The following is a 21,183-nucleotide window of genomic DNA, read 5'->3' as shown; positions in this document are numbered from 1 at the left end:
TCAGTGTCTGAGGGTGGTGAGGGCTCCTGTGAGCCCTCTGCCACCAATTGGGATTCCACGGGGTCCATGAACATGTCAGGCTGTGACTGGGTCTGAGTGTCCTCAGCACCTTCCTGCTCTCCTGTCCCCGTTTGCACTTTTGTTGGTGTTTGATTTGCCTCAGCCTCAGTCCCTTGAAGCTTAAGGACCCTGTCCAGAAGAGTGATCATTTTGTCGAGTTTCTCCCCAATCACACGGAGTTCAGTCTTAAATGTTGGGTCGGATGGCGGATCACTACTACCCCTTACTACCGAAGCATAGGATCGTAAGGTAGGGGAGCTGGTTTCAGCCGCGATGATACGGCGGGCGTGTGCATAGGACACATCTTTTTTAACCTTGATTTCACATACACGCTTCTCCTTTTTCCACACTTCACATTGCCGAGAGAGCCCATCATGCCCAGTATCCCCGCAGTGGAGACATTTCTGCTCACATGTGCCGTCATGTTTTTTGTCCCCGCATGTGAGGCATTTCACCTCTGATTGACATCTGGCCTGAATGTGGCCAAATCTCCCACACTGTAGACACATCAATGGGTTCGGGATATGCTGCCTCACGTTGTAGGTCACATAATCAAAGTCAAGTTTTGTGGGGCACGTGGGTCTGTTGAATGTAAGAAGGATAGTCGGGGTTCTTTCGATACGGCTTCCGGTTCTCCTGGTAAATCGCCTAGCGGCCACCACCCCGAATTCCGTCAGCCATCCAACAATCTCTTCCTCAGACAGATCAATCAGGTCTACTGCATGGATAGTTCCCCGACTCTGGTTTAGTCTCTCCTCTCGTTCTACAACACATTCCATGTCTCCGAACATCCGAGCTTTGAGAAGTTTCTCAGTCTGGGTGCTAGTCTTAGTCCTCACCAGCAACCGTCCATCACTCATAAAGCTAGCCTTTTCAACTTTCTCCGTGCCCCCAAGAATCCCTCTGATGCATTGTTGTATCCATGGCCATCCCTTTTCTCTAGGAGATCTACCTGCTAGGAGCTTCACTGAGAGGTAGGATCCAGACTGAGACTCCTCCTCCCCCCAGAAACTATCAGTCAGATCATCGGCCCTTACCCTCTTACTGGCCCTATTAGGCCCCATCTTAAGTCCTATGCCATCCACACACCTCAACCTTACCTTCCGAAAGCGTAAGAAAGAAAAACCTTTTCAGTATATAATTGAAATTATCAATGGAAAGATACAAATCAAAAAGAATCTAAGTGGAAAAACACCGCCTTCGCTATCGCCCCGGATCGCCAGAAACGTCTTCCTCCAGCCACGTGTCTCGCGAGGTTCCTAGAGTTACGGGCACGGTTGTTTGCAAAAGTCATGTAAAAGATGTACAACGGCCTGACTTGGGCCTGACGTTGACTCCGGACTGCTCCGAACGCTCGGTCGGGACTTCTATATACCCTATACCCTGCTCGGGACGCACCTCGCCGACCCCACACTCTTCACTTGACTCGCACGGTGGCGGTCACGGGGTGGCGGTGACCGGTGACCGGCGCGGCGCCCTCCGCTCCTCCCCTTTCCTCTGATGTAACGGAAGTTAGCCCACATTCAGCCCACATTCGGCCCAGCCCAGATTGGGGCTGCCAAATCTAGGGAAAAATCTAGAAATCTAGGGAAAAATCTAAAAACCGTTTTACGCCTAAACGGCTGGACGAAACTGAAAAATAAGACCACCATTTGAAAGATCTCTTCACCCCGGACCTAATGATATGGTTAAATACCGGATCAATTTAACCAAAAGCATGATTTAACCAGGATGAAAATTTTCGGTCCATGGGGCGGCCCCTACGATTTTCTTCAAAATCCGCATGGTGATACTACAGGCCGAGATGATCAATCTGGCTGAAGAAACCCCTATGGGCATTGAAATCTATGGGGTAAAAACGCCCTTGGAAAGTTTTACCCACGCATTTCTGGCAAGTGTATCGCACGCATCCCCCCAATATGGGTATCATATGAAAGCCCATGAAAACCCAAACAAAATGGTGGGGTAAAATTTACCCATTACCCCATCCAGGGTAAAGTTTACCCAAGATGAAAATTTTCGGTCAATGGGGCGGCCCCTACGATTTTCTTCAAAATCGGCATGGTGATACTACAGGCCGAGATGATCAATCTGGCTGAAGAAACCCCTATGGGCATTGAAATCTATGGGGTAAAAACGCCCTTGGAAAGTTTTACCCACGCATTTCTGGCAAGTGTATCGCACGCATCCCCCAATATGGGTATCATATGAAAGCCCATGAAAACCCAAACAAAATGGTGGGGTAAATTTTACCCATTACCCCATCCAGGGTAAAGTTTACCCAAGATGAAAATTTTCGGTCAATAGGGCGGCCCCTACGATTTTCTTCAAAATCGGCATGGTGATACTACAGGCCGAGATGATCAATCTGGCTGAAGAAACCCCTATGGGCATTGAAATCTATGGGGTAAAAACGCCCTTGGAAAGTTTTACCCACGCATTTCTGGCAAGTGTATCGCACGCATCCCCCAATATGGGTATCACATGAAAGCCCATGAAAGCCCAAACAAAATGGTGGGATAAAATTTACCCATTACCCCATCCAGGGTAAAGTTTACCCAAGATGAAAATTTTCGGTCAATGGGGCGGCCCCTACGATTTTCTTCAAAATCGGCATGGTGATACTACAGGCCGAGATGATCAATCTGGCTGAAGAAACCCCTATGGGCATTGAAATCTATGGGGTAAAAACGCCCTTGGAAAGTTTTACCCACGCATTTCTGGCAAGTGTATCGCACGCATCCCCCCAATATGGGTATCATATGAAAGCCCATGAAAACCCAAACAAAATGGTGGGGTAAAATTTACCCATTACCCCATCCAGGGTAAAGTTTACCCAAGATGAAAATTTTCGGTCAATGGGGCGGCCCCTACGATTTTCTTCAAAATCGGCATGGTGATACTACAGGCCGAGATGATCAATCTGGCTGAAGAAACCCCTATGGGCATTGAAATCTATGGGGTAAAAACGCCCTTGGAAAGTTTCACCCACGCATTTCTGGCAAGTGTATCGCACGCATCCCCCCAATATGGGTATCATATGAAAGCCCATGAAAACCCAAACAAAATGGTGGGGTAAATTTTACCCATTACCCCATCCAGGGTAAAGTTTACCCAAGATGAAAATTTTCGGTCAATGGGGCGGCCCCTACGATTTTCTTCAAAATCGGCATGGTGATACTACAGGCCGAGATGATCAATCTGGCTGAAGAAACCCCTATGGGCATTGAAATCTATGGGGTAAAAACGCCCTTGGAAAGTTTTACCCACGCATTTCTGGCAAGTGTATCGCACGCATCCCCCCAATATGGGTATCACATGAAAGCCCATGAAAACCCAAACAAAATGGTGGGATAAAATTTACCCATTACCCCATCCAGGGTAAAGTTTACCCAAGATGAAAATTTTCAGTCAATGGGGCGGCCCCTACGATTTTCTTCAAAATCGGCATGGTGATACTACAGGCCGAGATGATCAATCTGGCTGAAGAAACCCCTATGGGCATTGAAATCTATGGGGTAAAAACGCCTTTGGAAAGTTTTACCCACGCATTTCTGGCAAGTGTATCGCACGCATCCCCCCAATATGGGTATCATATGAAAGCCCATGAAAACCCAAACAAAATGGTGGGGTAAAATTTACCCATTACCCCAACCAGGGTAAAGTTTACCCAAGATGAAAATTTTCGGTCAATGGGGCGGCCCCTACGATTTTCTTCAAAATCGGCATGGTGATACTACAGGCCGGGATGATCAATTTGGCTGAAGAAACCCCTATGGGCATTGAAATCTATGGGGTAAAAACGCCCTTGGAAAGTTTTACCCACGCATTTCTGGCAAGTGTATCGCACGCATCCCCCCAATATGGGTATCATATGAAAGCCCATTAAAACCCAAACAAAATGGTGGGGTAAAATTTACCCATTACCCCATCCAGGGTAAAGTTTACCCAAGATGAAAATTTCTGGTCAATGGGGCGGCCCCTACGATTTTCTTCAAAATCGGCATGGTGATACTACAGGCCGAGATGATCAATCTGGCTGAAGAAACCCCTATGGGCATTGAAATCTATGGGGTAAAAACGCCCTTGGAAAGTTTTACCCACGCATTTCTGGCAAGTGTATCGCACGCATCCCCCCAATATGGGTATCACATGAAAGCCCATGAAAACCCAAACAAAATGGTGGGATAAAATTTACCCATTACCCCATCCAGGGTAAAGTTTACCCAAGATGAAAATTTTCGGTCAATGGGGCGGCCCCTACGATTTTCTTCAAAATCGGCATGGTGATACTACAGGCCGAGATGATCAATCTGGCTGAAGAAACCCCTATGGGCATTGAAATCTATGGGGTAAAAACGCCTTTGGAAAGTTTTACCCACGCATTTCTGGCAAGTGTATCGCACGCATCCCCCCAATATGGGTATCATATGAAAGCCCATGAAAACCCAAACAAAATGGTGGGGTAAAATTTACCCATTACCCCAACCAGGGTAAAGTTTACCCAAGATGAAAATTTTCGGTCAATGGGGCGGCCCCTACGATTTTCTTCAAAATCGGCATGGTGATACTACAGGCCGGGATGATCAATTTGGCTGAAGAAACCCTTATGGGCATTGAAATCTATGGGGTAAAAACGCCCTTGGAAAGTTTTACCCACGCATTTCTGGCAAGTGTATCGCACGCATCCCCCCAATATGGGTATCATATGAAAGCCCATTAAAACCCAAACAAAATGGTGGGGTAAAATTTACCCATTACCCCATCCAGGGTAAAGTTTACCCAAGATGAAAATTTCTGGTCAATGGGGCGGCCCCTACGATTTTCTTCAAAATCGGCATGGTGATACTACAGGCCGAGATGATCAATCTGGCTGAAGAAACCCCTATGGGCATTGAAACCTATGGGGTAAAAACGCCCTTGGAAAGTTTTACCCACGCATTTCTGGCAAGTGTATCGCACGCATCCCCCCAATATGGGTATCATATGAAAGCCCATGAAAACCCAAACAAAATGGTGGGGTGAAATTTCCCCATTACTTCATCCAGGGTAAAGATTACCCAAGATGAATCTGACCGAAAATTTTCATCTTGGGTAAACTTTACCCTGGATGGGGTAATGGGTAAATTTACCCCAACATTTTGTTCGGGTTTTCATGGGCTTTCATATGATACCCATATTGGGGGGATGCGTGCGATACACTTGCCAGAAATGCGTGGGTAAAAATTTCCAAGGGCGTTTTTACCCCATAGATTTCAATGCCCATAGGGGTTTCTTCAGCCAGATTGATCATCTCGGCCTGTAGTATCACCATGCCGATTTTGAAGAAAATCGTAGGGGCCGCCCCATTGACCGAAAATTTTCATCTTGGGTAAACTTTACCCTGGATGGGGTAATGGGTAAATTTTACCCCACCATTTTGTTTGGGTTTTCATGGGCTTTCATATGATACCCATATTGGGGGGATGCGTGCGATACACTTGCCGGAAATGCGTGGGTAAAACTTTCCGAGGGCGTTTTTACCCCATAGATTTCAATGCCCATAGGGGTTTCTTCAGCCAGATTGATCATCTCGGCCTGTAGTATCACCATGCCGATTTTGAAGAAAATCGTAGGGGCCGCCCTATTGACCGAAAATTTTCATCTTAGGTAAACTTTACCCTGGATGGGGTAATGGGTAAATTTTACCCCACCATTTTGTTTGGGTTTTCATGGGCTTTCATATGATACCCATATTGGGGGGATTCGTGCGATACACTCGCCAGAAATGCGTGGGTAAAACTTTCCAAGGGCGTTTTTACCCCATAGATTTCAATGCCCATAGGGGTTTCTTCAGCCAGATTGATCATCTCGCCCTGTAGTATCACCATGCCGATTTTGAGGAAAATCGTAGGGGCCGCCCCATTGACCGAAAATTTTCATCTTGGGTAAACTTTACCCTGGATGGGGTAATGGGTAAATTTTACCCCACCATTTTGTTTGGGTTTTCATAGGCTTTCATATGATACCCATATTGGGGGGATGCGTGCGATACACTTGCCAGAAATGCGTGGGTAAAAATTTCGAAGGGCGTTTTTACCCCATAGATTTCAATGCCCATAGGGGTTTCTTCAGCAAGATTGATCATCTCGGCCTGTAGTATCACCATGCCGATTTTGAAGAAAATCGTAGGGGCCGCCCCATTGACCGAAAATTTTCATCTTGGGTAAACTTTACCCTGGATGGGGTAATGGGTAAATTTTACCCCACCATTTTGTTTGGGTTTTCATGGGCTTTCATATGATTCCCATATTGGGGGGATGCGTGCGATACACTTGCCAGAAATGCGTGGGTAAAACTTTCCAAGGGCGTTTTTACCCCATAGATTTCAATGCCCATAGGGGTTTCTTCAGCCAGATTGATCATCTCGGCCTGTAGTATCACCATGCCGATTTTGAGGAAAATCGTAGGGGCCGCCCCATTGACCGAAAATTTTCATCTTGGGTAAACTTTACCCTGGATGGGGTAATGGGTAAATTTTACCCCACCATTTTGTTTGGGTTTTCATGGGCTTTCATATGATACCCATATTGGGGGGATGCGTGCGATACACTTGCCAGAAATGCGTGGGTAAAACTTTCCAAGGGCGTTTTTACCTCATAGATTTCAATGCCCATAGGGGTTTCTTCAGCCAGATTGATCATCTCGGCCTGTAGTATCACCATGCCGATTTTGAAGAAAATCGTAGGGGCCGCCCCATGGACCGAACATTTTCATCCTGGTTAAATCATGCTTTTGGTTAAATTGATCCGGTATTTAACCATATCATTAGGTCCGGGGTGAAGAGATCTTTCAAATGGTGGTCTTATTTTTCAGTTTCGTCCAGCCGTTTAGGCGTAAAACGGTTTTTAGATTTTTCCCTAGATTTCTAGATTTTTCCCTAGATTTGGCAGCCCCAATCTGGGCTGGGCCGAATGTGGGCTGAATGTGGGCTAACTTCCGTTACATTTTCCTCTGTTTTGCTTCTGTTTATGCGAGGCTGGCAACGTGTTCGAGCGACCTGCATGAAGTTTAGGATGTAGATATGATAGATCAAAAGTCTAACTCAGGATCAGTATTTTTTGTCCTAAATTTATCATACTTTTCGCAGCCCCACGTAATGTGGCTATATAACTGTATGCCTGCTTAAAAATTAAATGAATGCTACGCCTCTTGACAAGGGGAATCTAAAAAAGCATTATCTATATAGTATATTATCTTTCTAATTTTCACCTCTATTCCTAAGCCCTACCCACTGCAACGTGTTGCCATAGTAATGTTTAACCGTCCCGTGCATATCCTGCTAAAGAACAGCGCTGAGGAAAACTTCCTAAATAATAATAAAACAGCGACAGCAGCAAGATGCATTCACCATATCGTTGTGCTGTTTTTAATGGTATCTTTTGATCCGCACGATTATTTCATTTATAAGTTTTCTTTCACACCAGAAAGATCGATGACCATCGACGACAATTTAGTCGTCTTACGGGCAAACGACCTTGAGACAGTAGCGCCGCAAAATACACTGACGTTTGCCGCCGAAACCGATTGCTCCCTAGAACGCAAAAGACGCAGATTGAGATTGGGCAAGGAGATTGGGGAGATCAAGGGGGACAGGGATTGTACGGCGCAAGGGCGAGTGGGTTTATATACCTGCATACCTTGACCTTGGTCTGCAATTTGGTTTTGAAACTTATTTGAAGTGATTGCGCATTCAGCGTTTGAAGTCGTTTACGTTGATGCGTGTCTTGGCTGAGTAGAATATCGCCTACAGCTTGAGCCGGCAGCCCCACTGCGAGCTCCACTGGGCACTGATTCCATTGCCGACCGCGACCGAGTACCACCTCAACCTTGCCTCAACCTACCGTGGATTGGCTGAGCGAGGCTGAGCAACTCGTTTGAGTTGAAGTTGGTGAGTATTTATAGTGACTAGCACATGTAATTAAATTGGAATTCAATCAGTGGCATACTACAGAAGTCTCAGATATTTTTTATGAGATTCCTGTGACCTAGACTAGGCAACATCATAGATGTACTTGTATTTCTCGAGGCCCCTGATGAATGTGAAGATAAAGTACAGTGAAGATAAAATCATGGGTAATCTAGCCTGACATAATGTAGCTCAGTTTGCCGCCCAGTCCTGTAGCTCAGTTGGAGCGTTGGTGTCTGCGTGGTGAGAGCACACATACCTGTCCCGTAGCCGGTCCCGTAGCTCAGTTGGTAGAGCGTTGGACTCTGCGTGGTGAGAGCACGCGTTCCCGGTTATAACAGTCCGGGTTCGAAGCGCGACGGGCGCTCGACATTTATGGGCCTCCTGACAGGTATGGTTGCGGTTGATGGCAGGCCGTAGCCAGGCGAAGTCAGTGAGGGGACCGGCCGTGCGCGGCTATGTGCGCACGTTAACCCGGCAGGCGGTGGGCCTACCAGCCACCTTCCGCGCGGTGGGGGGGGGGCACTTTTGCCCCCCCCGTATCTCCGAAACTACTGGACGGATCCAGAAAATTCAAACGGCGTTCGATAGCCCTGTCAAATTTGTTGAGGCAAACCAAATTTCATTGACCTCGGGGTCACCGATGACGTCACAGGTCAGGTCAAAGATAAAATGTTTCACCGTTCACGGGGCTTCTAGGGAAAGCGCTATAACACCGAGTAAAACGCATTTTGTCGAAAATCAGCGATAAGGCGTCAGTTGTCTAGTACATATGTTGCTATTAGAGGTCACTGGTCATACCAGGTCAGGTCACAGGTCAGGTCACCAAAGGTCACCAAGGGTCACCACATGAGCCCAACTTTACTAAGGTTATGCGATGCATATTTTATGGCCAGTTTTTCATTTCCAACTCAATGGTGTTGGTTATAAGACCATCAGGTACGGTTTAGGTCACTTTCTGGTGGAGGTCAGGTCAAGGTCAGGTCAAAAAAGGTCAAATTTCAAAGTTGATAGTTTTGCATAAAATGGGTATCGATTCGATGCAGCTCGTCACGGGGAGTCTAATGGTGGTCTTTGTTTTGCGCTACGAGGTCTAGAATTGCTAAAAATTGAGTTTGAAAATTTGACGTCATCAATTTTGAACAGTTTTTTCGCTATAACTTGCCCAAAAAAAAGAGGTATCGATCTCAAATATGGTATGTAGATGGAAGGCGGTAGCGGCTATGACATATATTCCGGTTTTTTCGAAATTCAAAAAAAAATTGGATTTTTTGGCTATTATATTCAAAAATCTATTTTTTTGTTATTTGGGGGTCAAAATTCAAAAAATTCGAAAAACCGAAATAGCAGTTTTGTAGCCCTTTTCATTCCACACCTTTTATGTCTGAAACATTTTTCTGCATCTCTAAAGCTGTAGGCCTGACAGCTCTTCCTGCGAAACCTCTTTTTGGTCGAAAATGGCAAAAATGACGTCACTCTGACGTCATTAGCGGCCAACCTATCATAGCCTTTGGAAAAATTTTTGGTCACCATGTGCGCTAGCTGCTCCCGGGAGGGTACTGAAAGTTTGGTGACGATCGGCGCAGTGGTTCTCGAGATATATCGAAAAAAACTAAAGGGGGGGGGGGCAAAAAAATGCCCCCCCCCACCGCCTGGAAGGTTAAACTTTGGACTCTAAATTCTGCCATAGAACCGGAATTGCGTGATCGGAGGGTAGAGGGCAGGGTCACCGCAACAAGCTTCGCTTAGCGGTGGCTCTGTCCTTGTGAATCCTTCCTATCAAAAGGTTCGGACTAAATTTATAAAAAAACCTGGTTATAACAGTCCGGGTTTGACGCACGACGGGCACTTGACGTTTATGGGCCTCCTGACAGGTATGGTTGAGGTTGGTGGCAGGTCGTAGCCAGGCGAAGTCAGTGAGGGGACCAGAAGTGTACGGCTATGTGCGCACGTTTAACTTTGGATTCCAAATTCTGCTATAGAACTGGAATTACATGATTGGAGGGTAGAGGCAGGCCGCAGGGTCAGTGTGACAAGCTTCGACTAGCTGGGGCTCTGTCCTTGTGAATCCTTCCATTCAAAAGGTTTGGACAAAATTTATTTAAAATAATAACGCTACCTTCTGACATACAACCTTGAGCCTACCAACCTTAAGCCTACAAGCCTACAACCTACCACCTGAAACCTACAACCTACAACCTATTAACTTACCTATCATACTTCATCTACACATATACTGGCCCCCCATGGTTTTAGCTAAATCCTTCCAACTGCACCGATAACCCTCTGAGTGTGGGGTGTCTTGTGGGGGGTGAATGCATCTGGGGTGGGGCTGTCTTTCCCCATTTATAAGCAGTCTGGCAACCCAAGTGTCGCATCTGAGTTATGGCCTATCAATCTACTGTCACATTGATCCAAAATTTACTGAAAGAGTTGTCTTCAATCAGCTTTAGGCCTACATCCCAGAGAGAAATATCCTGTACAAACGACGGTATGCCTGCCGTCCCTGCCACTCCTCCACTGAGGACGCCGTGCTCGACGCTGTCGATGGGCTTTCCCAGAATATTGACTCCGGCTTCATATCATCCATTGTTGCCGCCGACTTGAGCAAAATGTTCGACAGCGCTGATCACGGTGTCCTGTGCAAGCTGGGGTGGTATGGAATCAGCCCCTCGTGGTTCGCCAGCTATCTGGGTGGCAGCAGTCACGTAGTTCGCGGCGGTAGTGACACCCCCACGGTTGTCACCCACGGCGTCCCACAGGGGTAAGTTGTCGGGCCGATCCTGTTCAGTCTTTTGTGTAATGATCTCCTGTGCTATTTGGATGTCGACCCAATTATTTACGCTGATGACACCCATTTATTGGAGCGGGCGAAGCCCGAGCCTCAAAGTCAATGGCTCTTTAAATGCTTATCGAAAAGACGCTATCAATTTTGCAAGACTAGTATCGTTTTAACTCGCTGAAAACGAATCCCCGTAAAACAAAACTAATTTTGATAGAATCTTGTCAAAACATTAAAAAGAATAAGGTTTTCATTTAGTCATCGACGAGGCCCGAGTGACACCTCACACCATCCAGCTCCGTTCGAGTGTTGGGTGTCGTGCTCGACCCCTCACTGTCTTGGTAGGTTCACATCGGCCATGTGGTTCAGAAATGCAATTGAAATGCAACGGCTGGTCGAGATAAGGGACGCCATCAAAATGCATAATCTTTTGAGTTTTGGTGCAGGAGCTTGGACCTGCCACCATCCGTTCCATGTTTGTAGCGAGATCGGGGATTTCGAGTCGCTCCATCCGCTCCACAGACGCCAGTCGGCTGGGGCTGCCGCCGTGCATGCCGCCGGCATCTACACAGGCATGGCATATATTTTTTTCCAGTATGGTCTGCAACTGGCTACGTTTGTTAGCACCCTTCCGATCCTCCATCGTATCGGTGGAAAATTGTAAGGAGTGGTGGGTGTTCAGAGACTGCAAATCCGCCGCCCCCAGTGCGCCGGTTGGGCTTTAGGGCCGCAGCAGACGGCGGGGTCAAGGCTACCCGCGCTGTATCAGTGGATTTGCGGTGGACGAACATCCACAACTCCTCACAATTCTTAACCTTTACTTCATCGCCTCGGCCTCTGCTCATCAGACATCGAAGCCTCAGATACGAGACATTCACCTAGAGGTGTTATTATTGAGAATGGGGATAGCGCAATTGCGCCATCACTCACAATTACTCCGTCTCGCTGACGAATACTCCCCTTTCTCACAACCCACTGTCCACCGGCAGGGTGCAGTCGACGGCACAGCTGGCTGGGCCCTCGCGATTACATACTGCAGCTCATCACTCGGAACTACCATGCACAGTGCACACCCCACGCTCTACTTCCAATGTGTCAACAAGACAAGAGAGCCAAAAAGAGGGCCTGTGTTTTTGTTTTGTAGGGTTAGGCCCTTTCGGTCTAACGGGACCTTTTCAGAGCTGGAAGGATGACAGGAGACATTGGTCTGGGTGGCCACCCTGGTACGTCGACGAGTCCGAGCCCGTCCAGTGGACAGGACACCCCAGCCCCTCTAAGGGAGAGGGACATGGGAAACAGGGTCCCGGACCCGCCCTCCCCATCCCTGCCGAGTCGGCTCTTTCTGCCCCTGCAAAGCGACTCGATGCAAAGCTCGTCTTTTGCTTTTGAATTCAGTTGGTTTATCAGTTTCTGGCTTTGTGCAGGATATGCCTATTTGCTATTGTGCCCTCTCGCTTATTGGACTCAAGTATACCTACTATTTTGTTTGTCATATCCTACTTTTGCACAAAGCAGCTGTGATAAAAGGCGAATATATTTTAAACCGTGAAACGTCGCAAAATAATATTTTATTTTATTGCGAAGCTAGACCCATTGCGTGGCCGGCGTCGCAATTCGCATAGCCTCAAGAAGAAACAGACAATGCTGGTTCCATCGGTATCGGCCGCGCAGAGGTATCCGCTTCGGAGTCTCATGCATTTTGCTTTTGTGAGTTTATTGAACCTGTAACTAAACCATAAAGCACTTGCCAGATAGTCCTGCAGGTCCTGCACTTCCCCAATCCAAGCCACGATCAGGCCATGGTTACTCATTAGTCATTAGATTGCAATGCATTGAGTTTGAAATTTGCTGCATTTTTGGCAATCTCTATTAAGTTAAAGACATTCCATTTGATTGCGAATAAGCAGTACGTACCTATGTCAAAGAACGCCCTTTTCAGTGTCACGTCTCAAGGCTATCTAAACAATGCGTGGTGTGACTCGTTGTTATGGAGTAAGTCATTGACAAGTGAAAAATATTTCCATTGCCACTATGTCGAATTTCTTCTCATAAAATATAACGTGCTATTGGTTTCCTGAGTTCCGTACGTTTTTCTGCCCGCCAAATTACCACTCTGCTTAACAGGCATTTATGTGCGAGTGTGCCGGGTTATCTGTCGGTGAGGTGAGTTGCAGAGTTCAATGGCGCTCAATGAGGGCTGTAGTTTTACCTGACTGTCGCTGCTCGCTCACAGATTCCGGTCGAGATTGGCTGCTGATTCGGCTGTAGCGCAGGAATAAAACGCGCCATGGACGCCAAGCTCGCACCGACCAAGGCGTCCGCGATGGCCAACGGAGAGGCGGCTGGCGCGCCCAAGAGTTTCAAGAGGAGCAACTCGCTGCAGGACAAGACACCCGCCCATTCCAAGCCCGGGGCGGCGGCTGCCACCGCGCGCCGGCTGCGCTCCATTTCCATTTCGGAGCCGCAGCCGACCAAGGCGCAGCCCAAGTTCTCCAAGAACAGCAGGAAGTCCAGGAGCGGCTTCGGAAGGGGGCTGCCCAAGAAGGGTGAGCACTGAGCGTGTCCAGATCGAACGAGCTGTATCTATCAAGCTTTAGTCGCTTGGCCAATAGTATGGGAATTACCATATTAGTGATAACGATCAACGGATTCGAATAACGTTTGTCACAATTTTGATCGTCAAGTAATCATGCTGTATTTGGCGGTTCAGTTATTAACCCGCGCCCAGATGGGGTCTGCCGAGCAACGCGGTCTGATGGGGGGGGGGGGCCATTTTGGCCCCCCCCGATCAGATCTCGAGAACCACGCAACATAGCGACAAGCGGTAAACGGTGTTGGATAGCCCCAACGGGGAACTACCTTGTGACCCAATTTCATTGACCTCAGTCAAACCGATGACGTCACAGGTCAGGTCAAAGGTCGAATTTTCACCGTTTACAGGCATTTCAAGAAATGCGTTGTAAAATCGAGTAAAATGCATTTCATTGAAAATCATCGGTGGAGCAATGTTCTTCAAACACATATTTTGCTATTTGAGGTCACTGATACCAGGTCAGGTCACAGAGGTCAGGTCACTGGGGGGGTCACAATATGAAAGTGTCGTGTGATACATGTTTTATGGTCCATTTTACATGACAAATGCGATTATGTGGGTCAGACAGACTTAAGGGCCAGCTTAGGTCACGTTTTGGTCAAGGTCAGGTCAAGGTCAGGTCAAGGTCAGGTCAAATTAGGTCAAATTTCAAAGTTGATATTTTTGCATAAAATGGGTATCGATTCGATGCAGCTCGTCACGGGGAGTTCAATGGTGGTCTCCGTTTTGCGCTACGAGGTCTATAATTGCTAAAAATTGAGTTCAAAAATTTGACGTCATCAATTTTTAACAGTTTTTTTGCTATAACTTGGCCAAAAAAAGAGGTATCGATCTAAAATTTGGTATGTATATCGAAGAGCGTAGGGACTATCACATATATTCCGGTTTTTTTCGAAATTCGAAAAAAAGGAAATTTTTTGAGTTTTTCTAAAAAAATCAATTTTTTTGATTTTTGGGGGTCAAAATCCCAAAATTTCGAAAATCCGAGATAGCAGTTTTGTAGCGCCGTTTTTTCTCTACACAACCACATAAAGAACTTTAAAATTGCTTGTTAACTGTAGAATTGGTGAGCGTTTCAAGATGTCATGTTTTTTGCTCATTTTTGCTCGAACATGACCTCAGTTTGACCTCAATAACTCCTGACCTGAGGTGACCTGTGACTTGAAATTTTGTGTGAAGGTGTCAAATTGATGCCCGGTAAGGTACCCAAAATTTGGCGGCGCTGCGCGCCGCCGTTTTCTCGCTATTTAAGAAAAACCACAGGGGGGGGGCCAAAATGGCCCCCCCCCATCAGGGCGCGGGTTAAAACGCTTCTTGAAATGGAGACACCAAATAGGCAATGGCCGTTAATAGGCAATAGGTGGTAGTTCGTGTAGGCAATAGCCACCATCACAATCCATGACATACACGTTACATTTATTTTGCGTCGTTTAAGAGCAGCTATCAATTACCACACCACCGAATCGCCGAATCGCAGACCGCCCAACTATCGATCATATCACACACCACATCTCTATCCGCCCGCAGGCGGGGCCGGCGGTAAGGGTGTGTGGGGTAAGCCGGGCTCCGAGCTGGACGGCGTGGCCAGCGCCGTGGACTCGCACGACCCCAACTACGACTCCGAGGCCATGGACGATGACGTCGAGCTCGAGCCGGTGGCCGTCCAGCTGACCGCTGACGAGGTCAAGGTGGGTCACAGAACGAGGTCAAGACGGGTCACAGAGTTGAAGGTGGGTCACAGAACGAGGTCAAGGTGGGTCACAGAACGAGGTCAAGGTGGGTCACAGAACGAGGTCAAGGTGGGTCACAGAACGTGGTCAAGGTGGGTCACGGAGCTAGGTATTTCAAAGCGTTGTTAAGGTGGAGCAGAGACCGAAATTAGCGGACGCTGTGTTTCATGATGCGGCCCCACACGATTTTCTGTTACGGTTCCTGTGAGTTGGATCACCGAAATCGGGGCCTTATGACCGCGACATGTTTGCAGTGCACACGCTCTGACCTGTCGTTGATCCCTGTGCCCGCAGCGGCTGGCGGAGACGCTCGTTCTCGAGTACTTTGACCACGGCGACACGTCCGAGGTGGACAGGGCACTTACCGAGAGCTGGGACGTCATCAGCATCAAACTGCGCTACCTGGTACGGAACGTGATACATGACAGATACTGGACATGAATGGTGGGATGACCAGACGACTCGCATGGAGGTCCGAGAAGTGAATGATTAAGTAATGCGACAGTCTCAGAATTTATTACTTTAGTGTTATTCTTGTCGGTTCATAAATGCACAGAAGAGTCATGCGGCGGAGACATATAACCGCTATACTGATAGATGCGTACCTACGTTGAGCTACTGTAACAGCGTTTAGTACGGTAGTGAGTTCTCTCTGTAACGTCTCAAAGACCTGACGTGATGTGTTTTGTGCTGGGGGAGGATTCTGATCAGCTAGATCCCTCGCGGTTCATTGACCTGACACTGTCGGCGCCGCCCGCTCTGGCGTCCATAATGTGCACGTGCTGATCGTGAACGGCGTCTGCGTCCCACCAGGTCGTGGTGGCGATGGTGGAGCTGGCCATGGACCATAAGGCCTCGCACCGCGAGATGACTTCCGTGCTCATCTCTGACCTCTACCAGGAGTGTCTGACGCAGACAGACATCTGTCGCGGTGAGTGTCTTACAGACATCTGTCGCGGTGAGTGTCCAACCAGCTATCTGTTGCGGTGAGTGTCTGACGCAGACAGACAGCTGTCTCGGTGAGTGACAGGTATCTGTCGCGGCGAGTGTCTGACAGACAGCTGTCGCGGTGTGATAATCTGACAGCTGTTGCGGTGAGTGTCCGACAGACATCTGTCGCGGTGAGTGTCTGACTCACCCTGTGTCTGACTTATGACACACTATGCCCGCGTAACTTATCCGTTGCACTGAGTGTCTGACGCAGGCATCGGGTCATTCATCAGACATTTAGAGTTTTAGACTTTTGGTGAGTGTCGTCGGACTCAGACAGCATTCAGCTGCCACTGTGTTTGACGCCGGCACGGTAGTCGTACGTTTTTTTTTTTTTTTACAAACACGGGCGGAATTCAGGCGATGCTACAGCTGGTGGGATTGCTCGACTAACATCTTCCCTCGCTCCCTCCCGGGCAGGTTTTGAGGCGCTGCTGGAGCAGCTGCCGGAGCTGGTGCTGGACTGCCCCGACGCGCCCGAGATCCTGGGCAACTTCATGGCACGCTGCATTGCCGACGACTGCCTGCCGCCAAAGTACCTGTCTGGCCACAAGGGCAAGGTCGAGTGCCGATTGGCCATGTACGTAGGGAGAGGGGAGGGAGGACGGGCGGGGTGTGAGGTTGGCAGGCAGGCTGGTTCGGCCCGCGCTAGTGTGTTTGGCTGGCTGTGGAGGAGTGTTCATGCTATTTAAGCTGCTATTTCTTGGCAGGCCACTGAACAGCTTGGAATTTGCAACGATAATAGAACAGGTTTTCTCACATGCTCTCGGAAACTGGTAGGTAAAATTGCCATAAGGAATTTCCAAACAGCACTGTGATCGATAGCCAATAGCCACACAATATTCATGTGCGGGACGCGTGAAGCTGGATTAAAACTGATGACGATTGTCGCTCCGTTTCATTAATATCCCCAGCTTTCAATCCGGGCTGACTAACCGCTCTGTCTCCCTCCCGATGTGCCCGCAGTAAGGCACTGGACCGCGCCGACCTACTGGTCAGCTCTCCTCAGGGCATGTCGCGCCTAGATAACGTGTGGGGCACGGGCGGGGCGCGTCGGCCCGTGCGTGCGCTGGTCTCGCAGATGGTGCAGCTGCTGCAGGAGTACCTCAGCTCTGCCGACTGCGACGAGGCCATTCGGTGAGAGCGCAGGGAGGGGGCTACTCAGTGGGCTGGAGAGAGGGGCATCTTATGGAAGGATTGGTGAATAGTAGGGGGAGGAGTAAGGACACCCGTTGGCGGAGTTTTTTGTGAAGGGAGGGGTGGGCTATGACTGGTTCAAGGATTTGTGGCTGGTCAAAGAGCTGAACTACTTGTCGAAAGAGTGTTAAGTGGTTGGTGAGAGGGCAATTGGCGGACCACTTGTTGAAGGTGTGTTGATCGAATGTAGGGGTCCCTCGTTGAAGGATTGTGTGTATCAGGAAAGTCGGATGGGCGAAGGAGTGGCCAGTGGAGGAAGGAAAATACTATAAGGAAGGAGCCGGACCACTTGTTATAGTGGTGGTTGGTTGTAGGAGAGTACCTGTGAATTGAATGTGTTTTTAACTGCTACATAATCGCCTGGTGATGAGATAACCTCTCGCCTCTCCGCTGACTGTCTGCCGGCGCTGACCCCTCTCGGGCCCTGTCGCAGCTGTCTGAAGGAGCTGGAGGTGCCGCACTTCCATCACGAGCTGGTGTACGAGGCTGTGACCATGGCCATCGAGCGCTCCGACCGACGCTCCACCGACGAGATGGTCCGCCTGCTCAAGACCATGTACGGCGCCTGCGTGCTCACTACCAACCAGATGGACGAGGTCAGAGACGCCTGGGAGAAAAGTGTGGAGAGGCCATGGATCGGGTCAGGGCGTGGGGTAAGTCGGGGCCGGGCTAGGTGGACTGGGGTAAACCGGTGTGTCGTAGATTGGTGACCCCTGTGCTCAGCTGACGTCAGGGGTCGGGTCAGGGTGTGGGGTAAGTCGTCGCAGAGCGCGGTATGTTGGATTCATGGCGGAATAGGTATGGGTCACTGAAGGAATGAATCTGATTCATAAACCATCTCCAAGTAGGCATGATAATGATTCAATGTCACAAACCCGTGTGTAACTGTGTAGAGTGTCTACGGTTCGTGTCCATAATCCCGTATAATTCATACAGGGTTTCCTGCGCGTTTACGAGGCGATGCCGGACACCCAGCTGGACGTTCCCGAGGCGTACACCCTGCTGGAGCGTATCGTCACGCTGGCCTTCCAGAAGGGGGTCATCTCGCGCGACACCATGCGTCGTATGCCCACCAAGTGAGTACCGCTGTGAACTCGGGGTGTGTGAGGTGCAGGGCTGGGGCTCATACGGGACAGGAAGGCTGCTAAACCGCGGACACTGGTCGCCAGGAGCGCTACAACCGGATAACAGCTGTTTGCCGTCGAGTTGTTTTATGTCAACAGTACCACAGATTGTTGATATGGCATGTTGTCATGTTGCATAGAAGGAACTTACAGTGCATGACATTTAAAAGGAGGTGCCTTATCCACTGCAAACACCGCCGTCATCAAACAAGGTGGAGTGGTTCAAGAAGTGTGTATTGTTGCTCACCATATTGGCCAATGTGGCCGTGCAAGGCCGTGGTAGTTTAGATAATTCCCACCAGTACCAAACATAATCATCGGCATTTGTTCCGGGAAATCGTAATCAGACATTCAATGCTCGGTACTCTCCCTATTATCGTTGACATATTTTCCATCTTTAGTTGCCAGATATTCTCAATTGTACAACCAAAGAATATTACCTTTTCAACGTACAACTACAACGTACAACTAAAGAAGACGCTACATAATTTACGTGCGCTGTTGGACATGGCTAGGGTATGTTAGGCTATGTGCGCTTAGCTTGTGCACCCTTGTCCACCCCAGACCTCACTCCTCTCTTCTTCGGCAGGGGCCGCAAGCGGTTCGTCTCGGAGGGCGACGGCGGCCGCATCAAGGTCCGCGAGGCGCCCGGGCTCGTGTTCTGAGCGCACCGCGGCGGCGGCGGCCGCGACGAGCAGCGGCGCGGTGTGGCGTGCAGTGACGCGGTGTGACGTGATGGCTGTGTGGAGCGGGCTGCCGCGCGCCCCAGGTCCCGTGGCGGTGCGCGGTTGACCGGGGCGCGCGGCGGCACTGCCTGGGTGAGAACGACGGGAGCCCGGCTCAGGCGACTGCGGCGGCAGCGGCGGCGGCGATGGCGGCGGCGGCGGAAGTGATAAGAAGTGATACAGTTTATGTGGGCGGCCACAAGAGATGACGGTGGCGCCTATTACAGGGAAGGAACTGATGATGGCAGTGGGTGTAACCGGCAGCGTTCTCCTGGTTGTCGGCCGTGATGGCAAAGGAAGTTATCGCGACAGCCGCGCTCGACGGTTTAATGCTGGCGCCAGGCGACTCTGCTGGTGATCGAAGGAGATATGTGTTTGGACGGGAAGCAGACATGCTGCGCCGTTGAGCGTGTCTGTCGAAGCTCCCGTGGTCTCAGGTAACTGTTACACCGTTGAAGCCGGAGGCTATGGCCACCAGCCGGCGTGGTCGTCCGTGCGAGGATATGCCCGAACCGGCCTCCGCCGGCCGCTGCCGCAGTCGACTGAGCCGGCGCCCCGCGTGACTCCCCTTTCTGTGAGATGAGAAGTACAAACACTGGGCTGGTGACGCCGCCCGCTGTGCACCCTTATCACCCATCCATCCTGTGTGGTGGGCCCGGCCGCGCCCGGTCGACGCCCCACCACTCGGCGGCGTCCCCGGCCGGCCGGCGGCGCGCGGGCCCACCGGGCCCAGCTCTGTTTAGTCAGTAAGCTCTCTAATCCTGCTGTGACCCAAATATGGATGCTATTCTTGTGAGGAATCGGTAGAAACTAGCGGCTCGTGTTCCCGGCCTAGCGTGGCGCTGTAGCTGGTTCTCGCGTCTGTCGTTTTCTGGGAGACGGGCTCCAAACCGGTGGTTGTGCTGGGGTGGGTTATAGTGACTAGAGCTAGTCAGACTATTGAGACAGATCTGTTTTGTTGTGAGTATTATTGATTGTTTGGATCTGAATGCTAATTTCCGGAGCATTTCAAGTCTCGGTGCTACCTTTGCATTACGGTAATTTTTAGTGTTTTATTTTTAAGTCAGACCACCGAGGTAAATAAGAATCTTGTGTGTTAACTGTTAAGTCATTCCTGGGAGATGCCTTTCTGCTTTCGCGTGTGTCGATTCGAATCAATACATTACTGAGCCGCAAACCTAATGCCTGTTTTCTGAACAGACTAATGTTAGTGGTAATTTCAATTAACGAAGTGCTCTTTAACCCAGTTCACTGTCCCCATCCAATGTACGAACTCGATAGCTCCGTGCAGGCGATAGTTGTACAAACAGATACGCTATGTGCACTTCTCCATACGCTATGCTGCTGCATAGCGTATGGAGATATGATATGCTGCTGCGATATGCATGCTGCTGGAATCACATAAGGGAGCCAAGATAGGGTGTAAACAAGTACCAGTTATCGCTTACGCCGATGATGAAGTACTCATAAGCACAGACCCAAACGAACTCCAAGAAATGCTTGATATCGCTTACAACCATAGTTGCTTGTGGCGTTATAGATATAACGTATCAAAAACCAAAATAATGGTCTTTGGCAGGACAGCTCCGGTACAGTGGACGCTTGGCACTGAATCAATAGAACAAACTGATGAATACACCCACCTAGGAATCATTATGACAACCAGAAGTCCAGCAAAGAGAAGGATAGAAGAATGCATGAAGAAAGCAAGAAGAACATTTTTTGCTAAGTGTAAGAAAGGAATCAACCTCAAAATGGACAATCCGATGTCACACTATACAACGTGGAGAATATATGCTGAACCGGTTCTAATTTACAGCCTAGCAGTTACATCCCTTTCACCAACAGATATCATGTACTTGGAAGGGATGCTCATGCGCATTTACCGTGTCATCCAAGGTTTACCAACCAAAACGCAAAAAATGGTGACATATGTGATGTTGGGTGCACCGACATGCACAAGCCTCGTAATGAGAACCGCACTCCAATTCATAGGTTTCCTTCTGAGAGCTGCGAAGGAACACACTCTAACCA

General features: G+C 49.1%; 2 protein-coding genes across 12 annotated transcripts in view; one reads left to right on the top strand and one right to left on the bottom strand.

Annotated features, from left to right (window-relative positions):
- The window catches only part of LOC122381639, a 50,096-nt gene extending 48,628 nt beyond the window's left edge, over positions 1 to 1,468 (bottom strand). For 4 of the 5 annotated variants that reach the window (XM_043366046.1, XM_043366048.1, XM_043366050.1 and 1 more), the window contains exon 1: positions 1,161 to 1,335. The gene's annotated coding sequence lies outside the window, so the exon portion shown is untranslated. Of the gene's footprint in view, positions 1 to 1,160 lie in introns of all 5 variants that reach the window. The other variant, XM_043366047.1, reaches the window with a different exon arrangement.
- A 6,132-nt stretch (positions 1,469 to 7,600) lies between these two features.
- LOC122381638 (programmed cell death protein 4-like) lies at positions 7,601 to 20,331 on the top strand. 7 transcript variants are annotated; one of them, XM_043366043.1, is made up of 11 exons: positions 7,601 to 7,664; positions 7,853 to 7,990; positions 13,024 to 13,336; positions 14,911 to 15,071; positions 15,408 to 15,518; positions 15,927 to 16,044; positions 16,524 to 16,683; positions 17,070 to 17,240; positions 17,734 to 17,896; positions 18,237 to 18,376; positions 19,014 to 20,331. In XM_043366043.1, exons 3-11 carry the CDS (start codon positions 13,078 to 13,080, stop codon positions 19,087 to 19,089), a joined length of 1,359 nt encoding a protein of 452 aa, XP_043221978.1. In that variant the 5' UTR covers positions 7,601 to 7,664; positions 7,853 to 7,990; positions 13,024 to 13,077; the 3' UTR covers positions 19,090 to 20,331. The 7 variants fall into 7 exon arrangements, with proteins under 7 accessions (XP_043221978.1, XP_043221972.1, XP_043221975.1 ...); XM_043366040.1 differs by having other exon boundaries at positions 7,662 to 7,700; XM_043366044.1 differs by lacking the exons at positions 7,601 to 7,664; positions 7,853 to 7,990 and adding exons at positions 7,687 to 7,700; positions 12,730 to 12,782.
- The last annotated feature ends 852 nt before the right edge of the window (positions 20,332 to 21,183 follow it).

The sequence above is a fragment of the Amphibalanus amphitrite genome, unplaced genomic scaffold (assembly GCF_019059575.1).
Source record: "Amphibalanus amphitrite isolate SeventyFive unplaced genomic scaffold, NRLGWU_Aamphi_draft 000124F_arrow, whole genome shotgun sequence".
In the NCBI taxonomy this organism is placed as follows: Eukaryota; Metazoa; Arthropoda; class Thecostraca; order Balanomorpha; family Balanidae; genus Amphibalanus; species Amphibalanus amphitrite.
Note: the sequence above shows the minus strand (reverse complement) of the source record. Positions and strands in the feature narration are given on the sequence as shown.

Bases quoted from the DNA above. Each gene is read 5' to 3' on its own strand.
- LOC122381638 (XM_043366043.1), top strand. From the start codon at position 13,078: ATGGACGCCAAGCTCGCACCGACCAAGGCGTCCGCGATGGCCAACGGA. The intron at 15,072-15,407 runs GTGGGTCACAGA...CTGTGCCCGCAG, and splicing joins TGACCGCTGACGAGGTCAAG to CGGCTGGCGGAGACGCTCGT. The intron at 17,897-18,236 runs GTCAGAGACGCC...TAATTCATACAG, and splicing joins CTACCAACCAGATGGACGAG to GGTTTCCTGCGCGTTTACGA.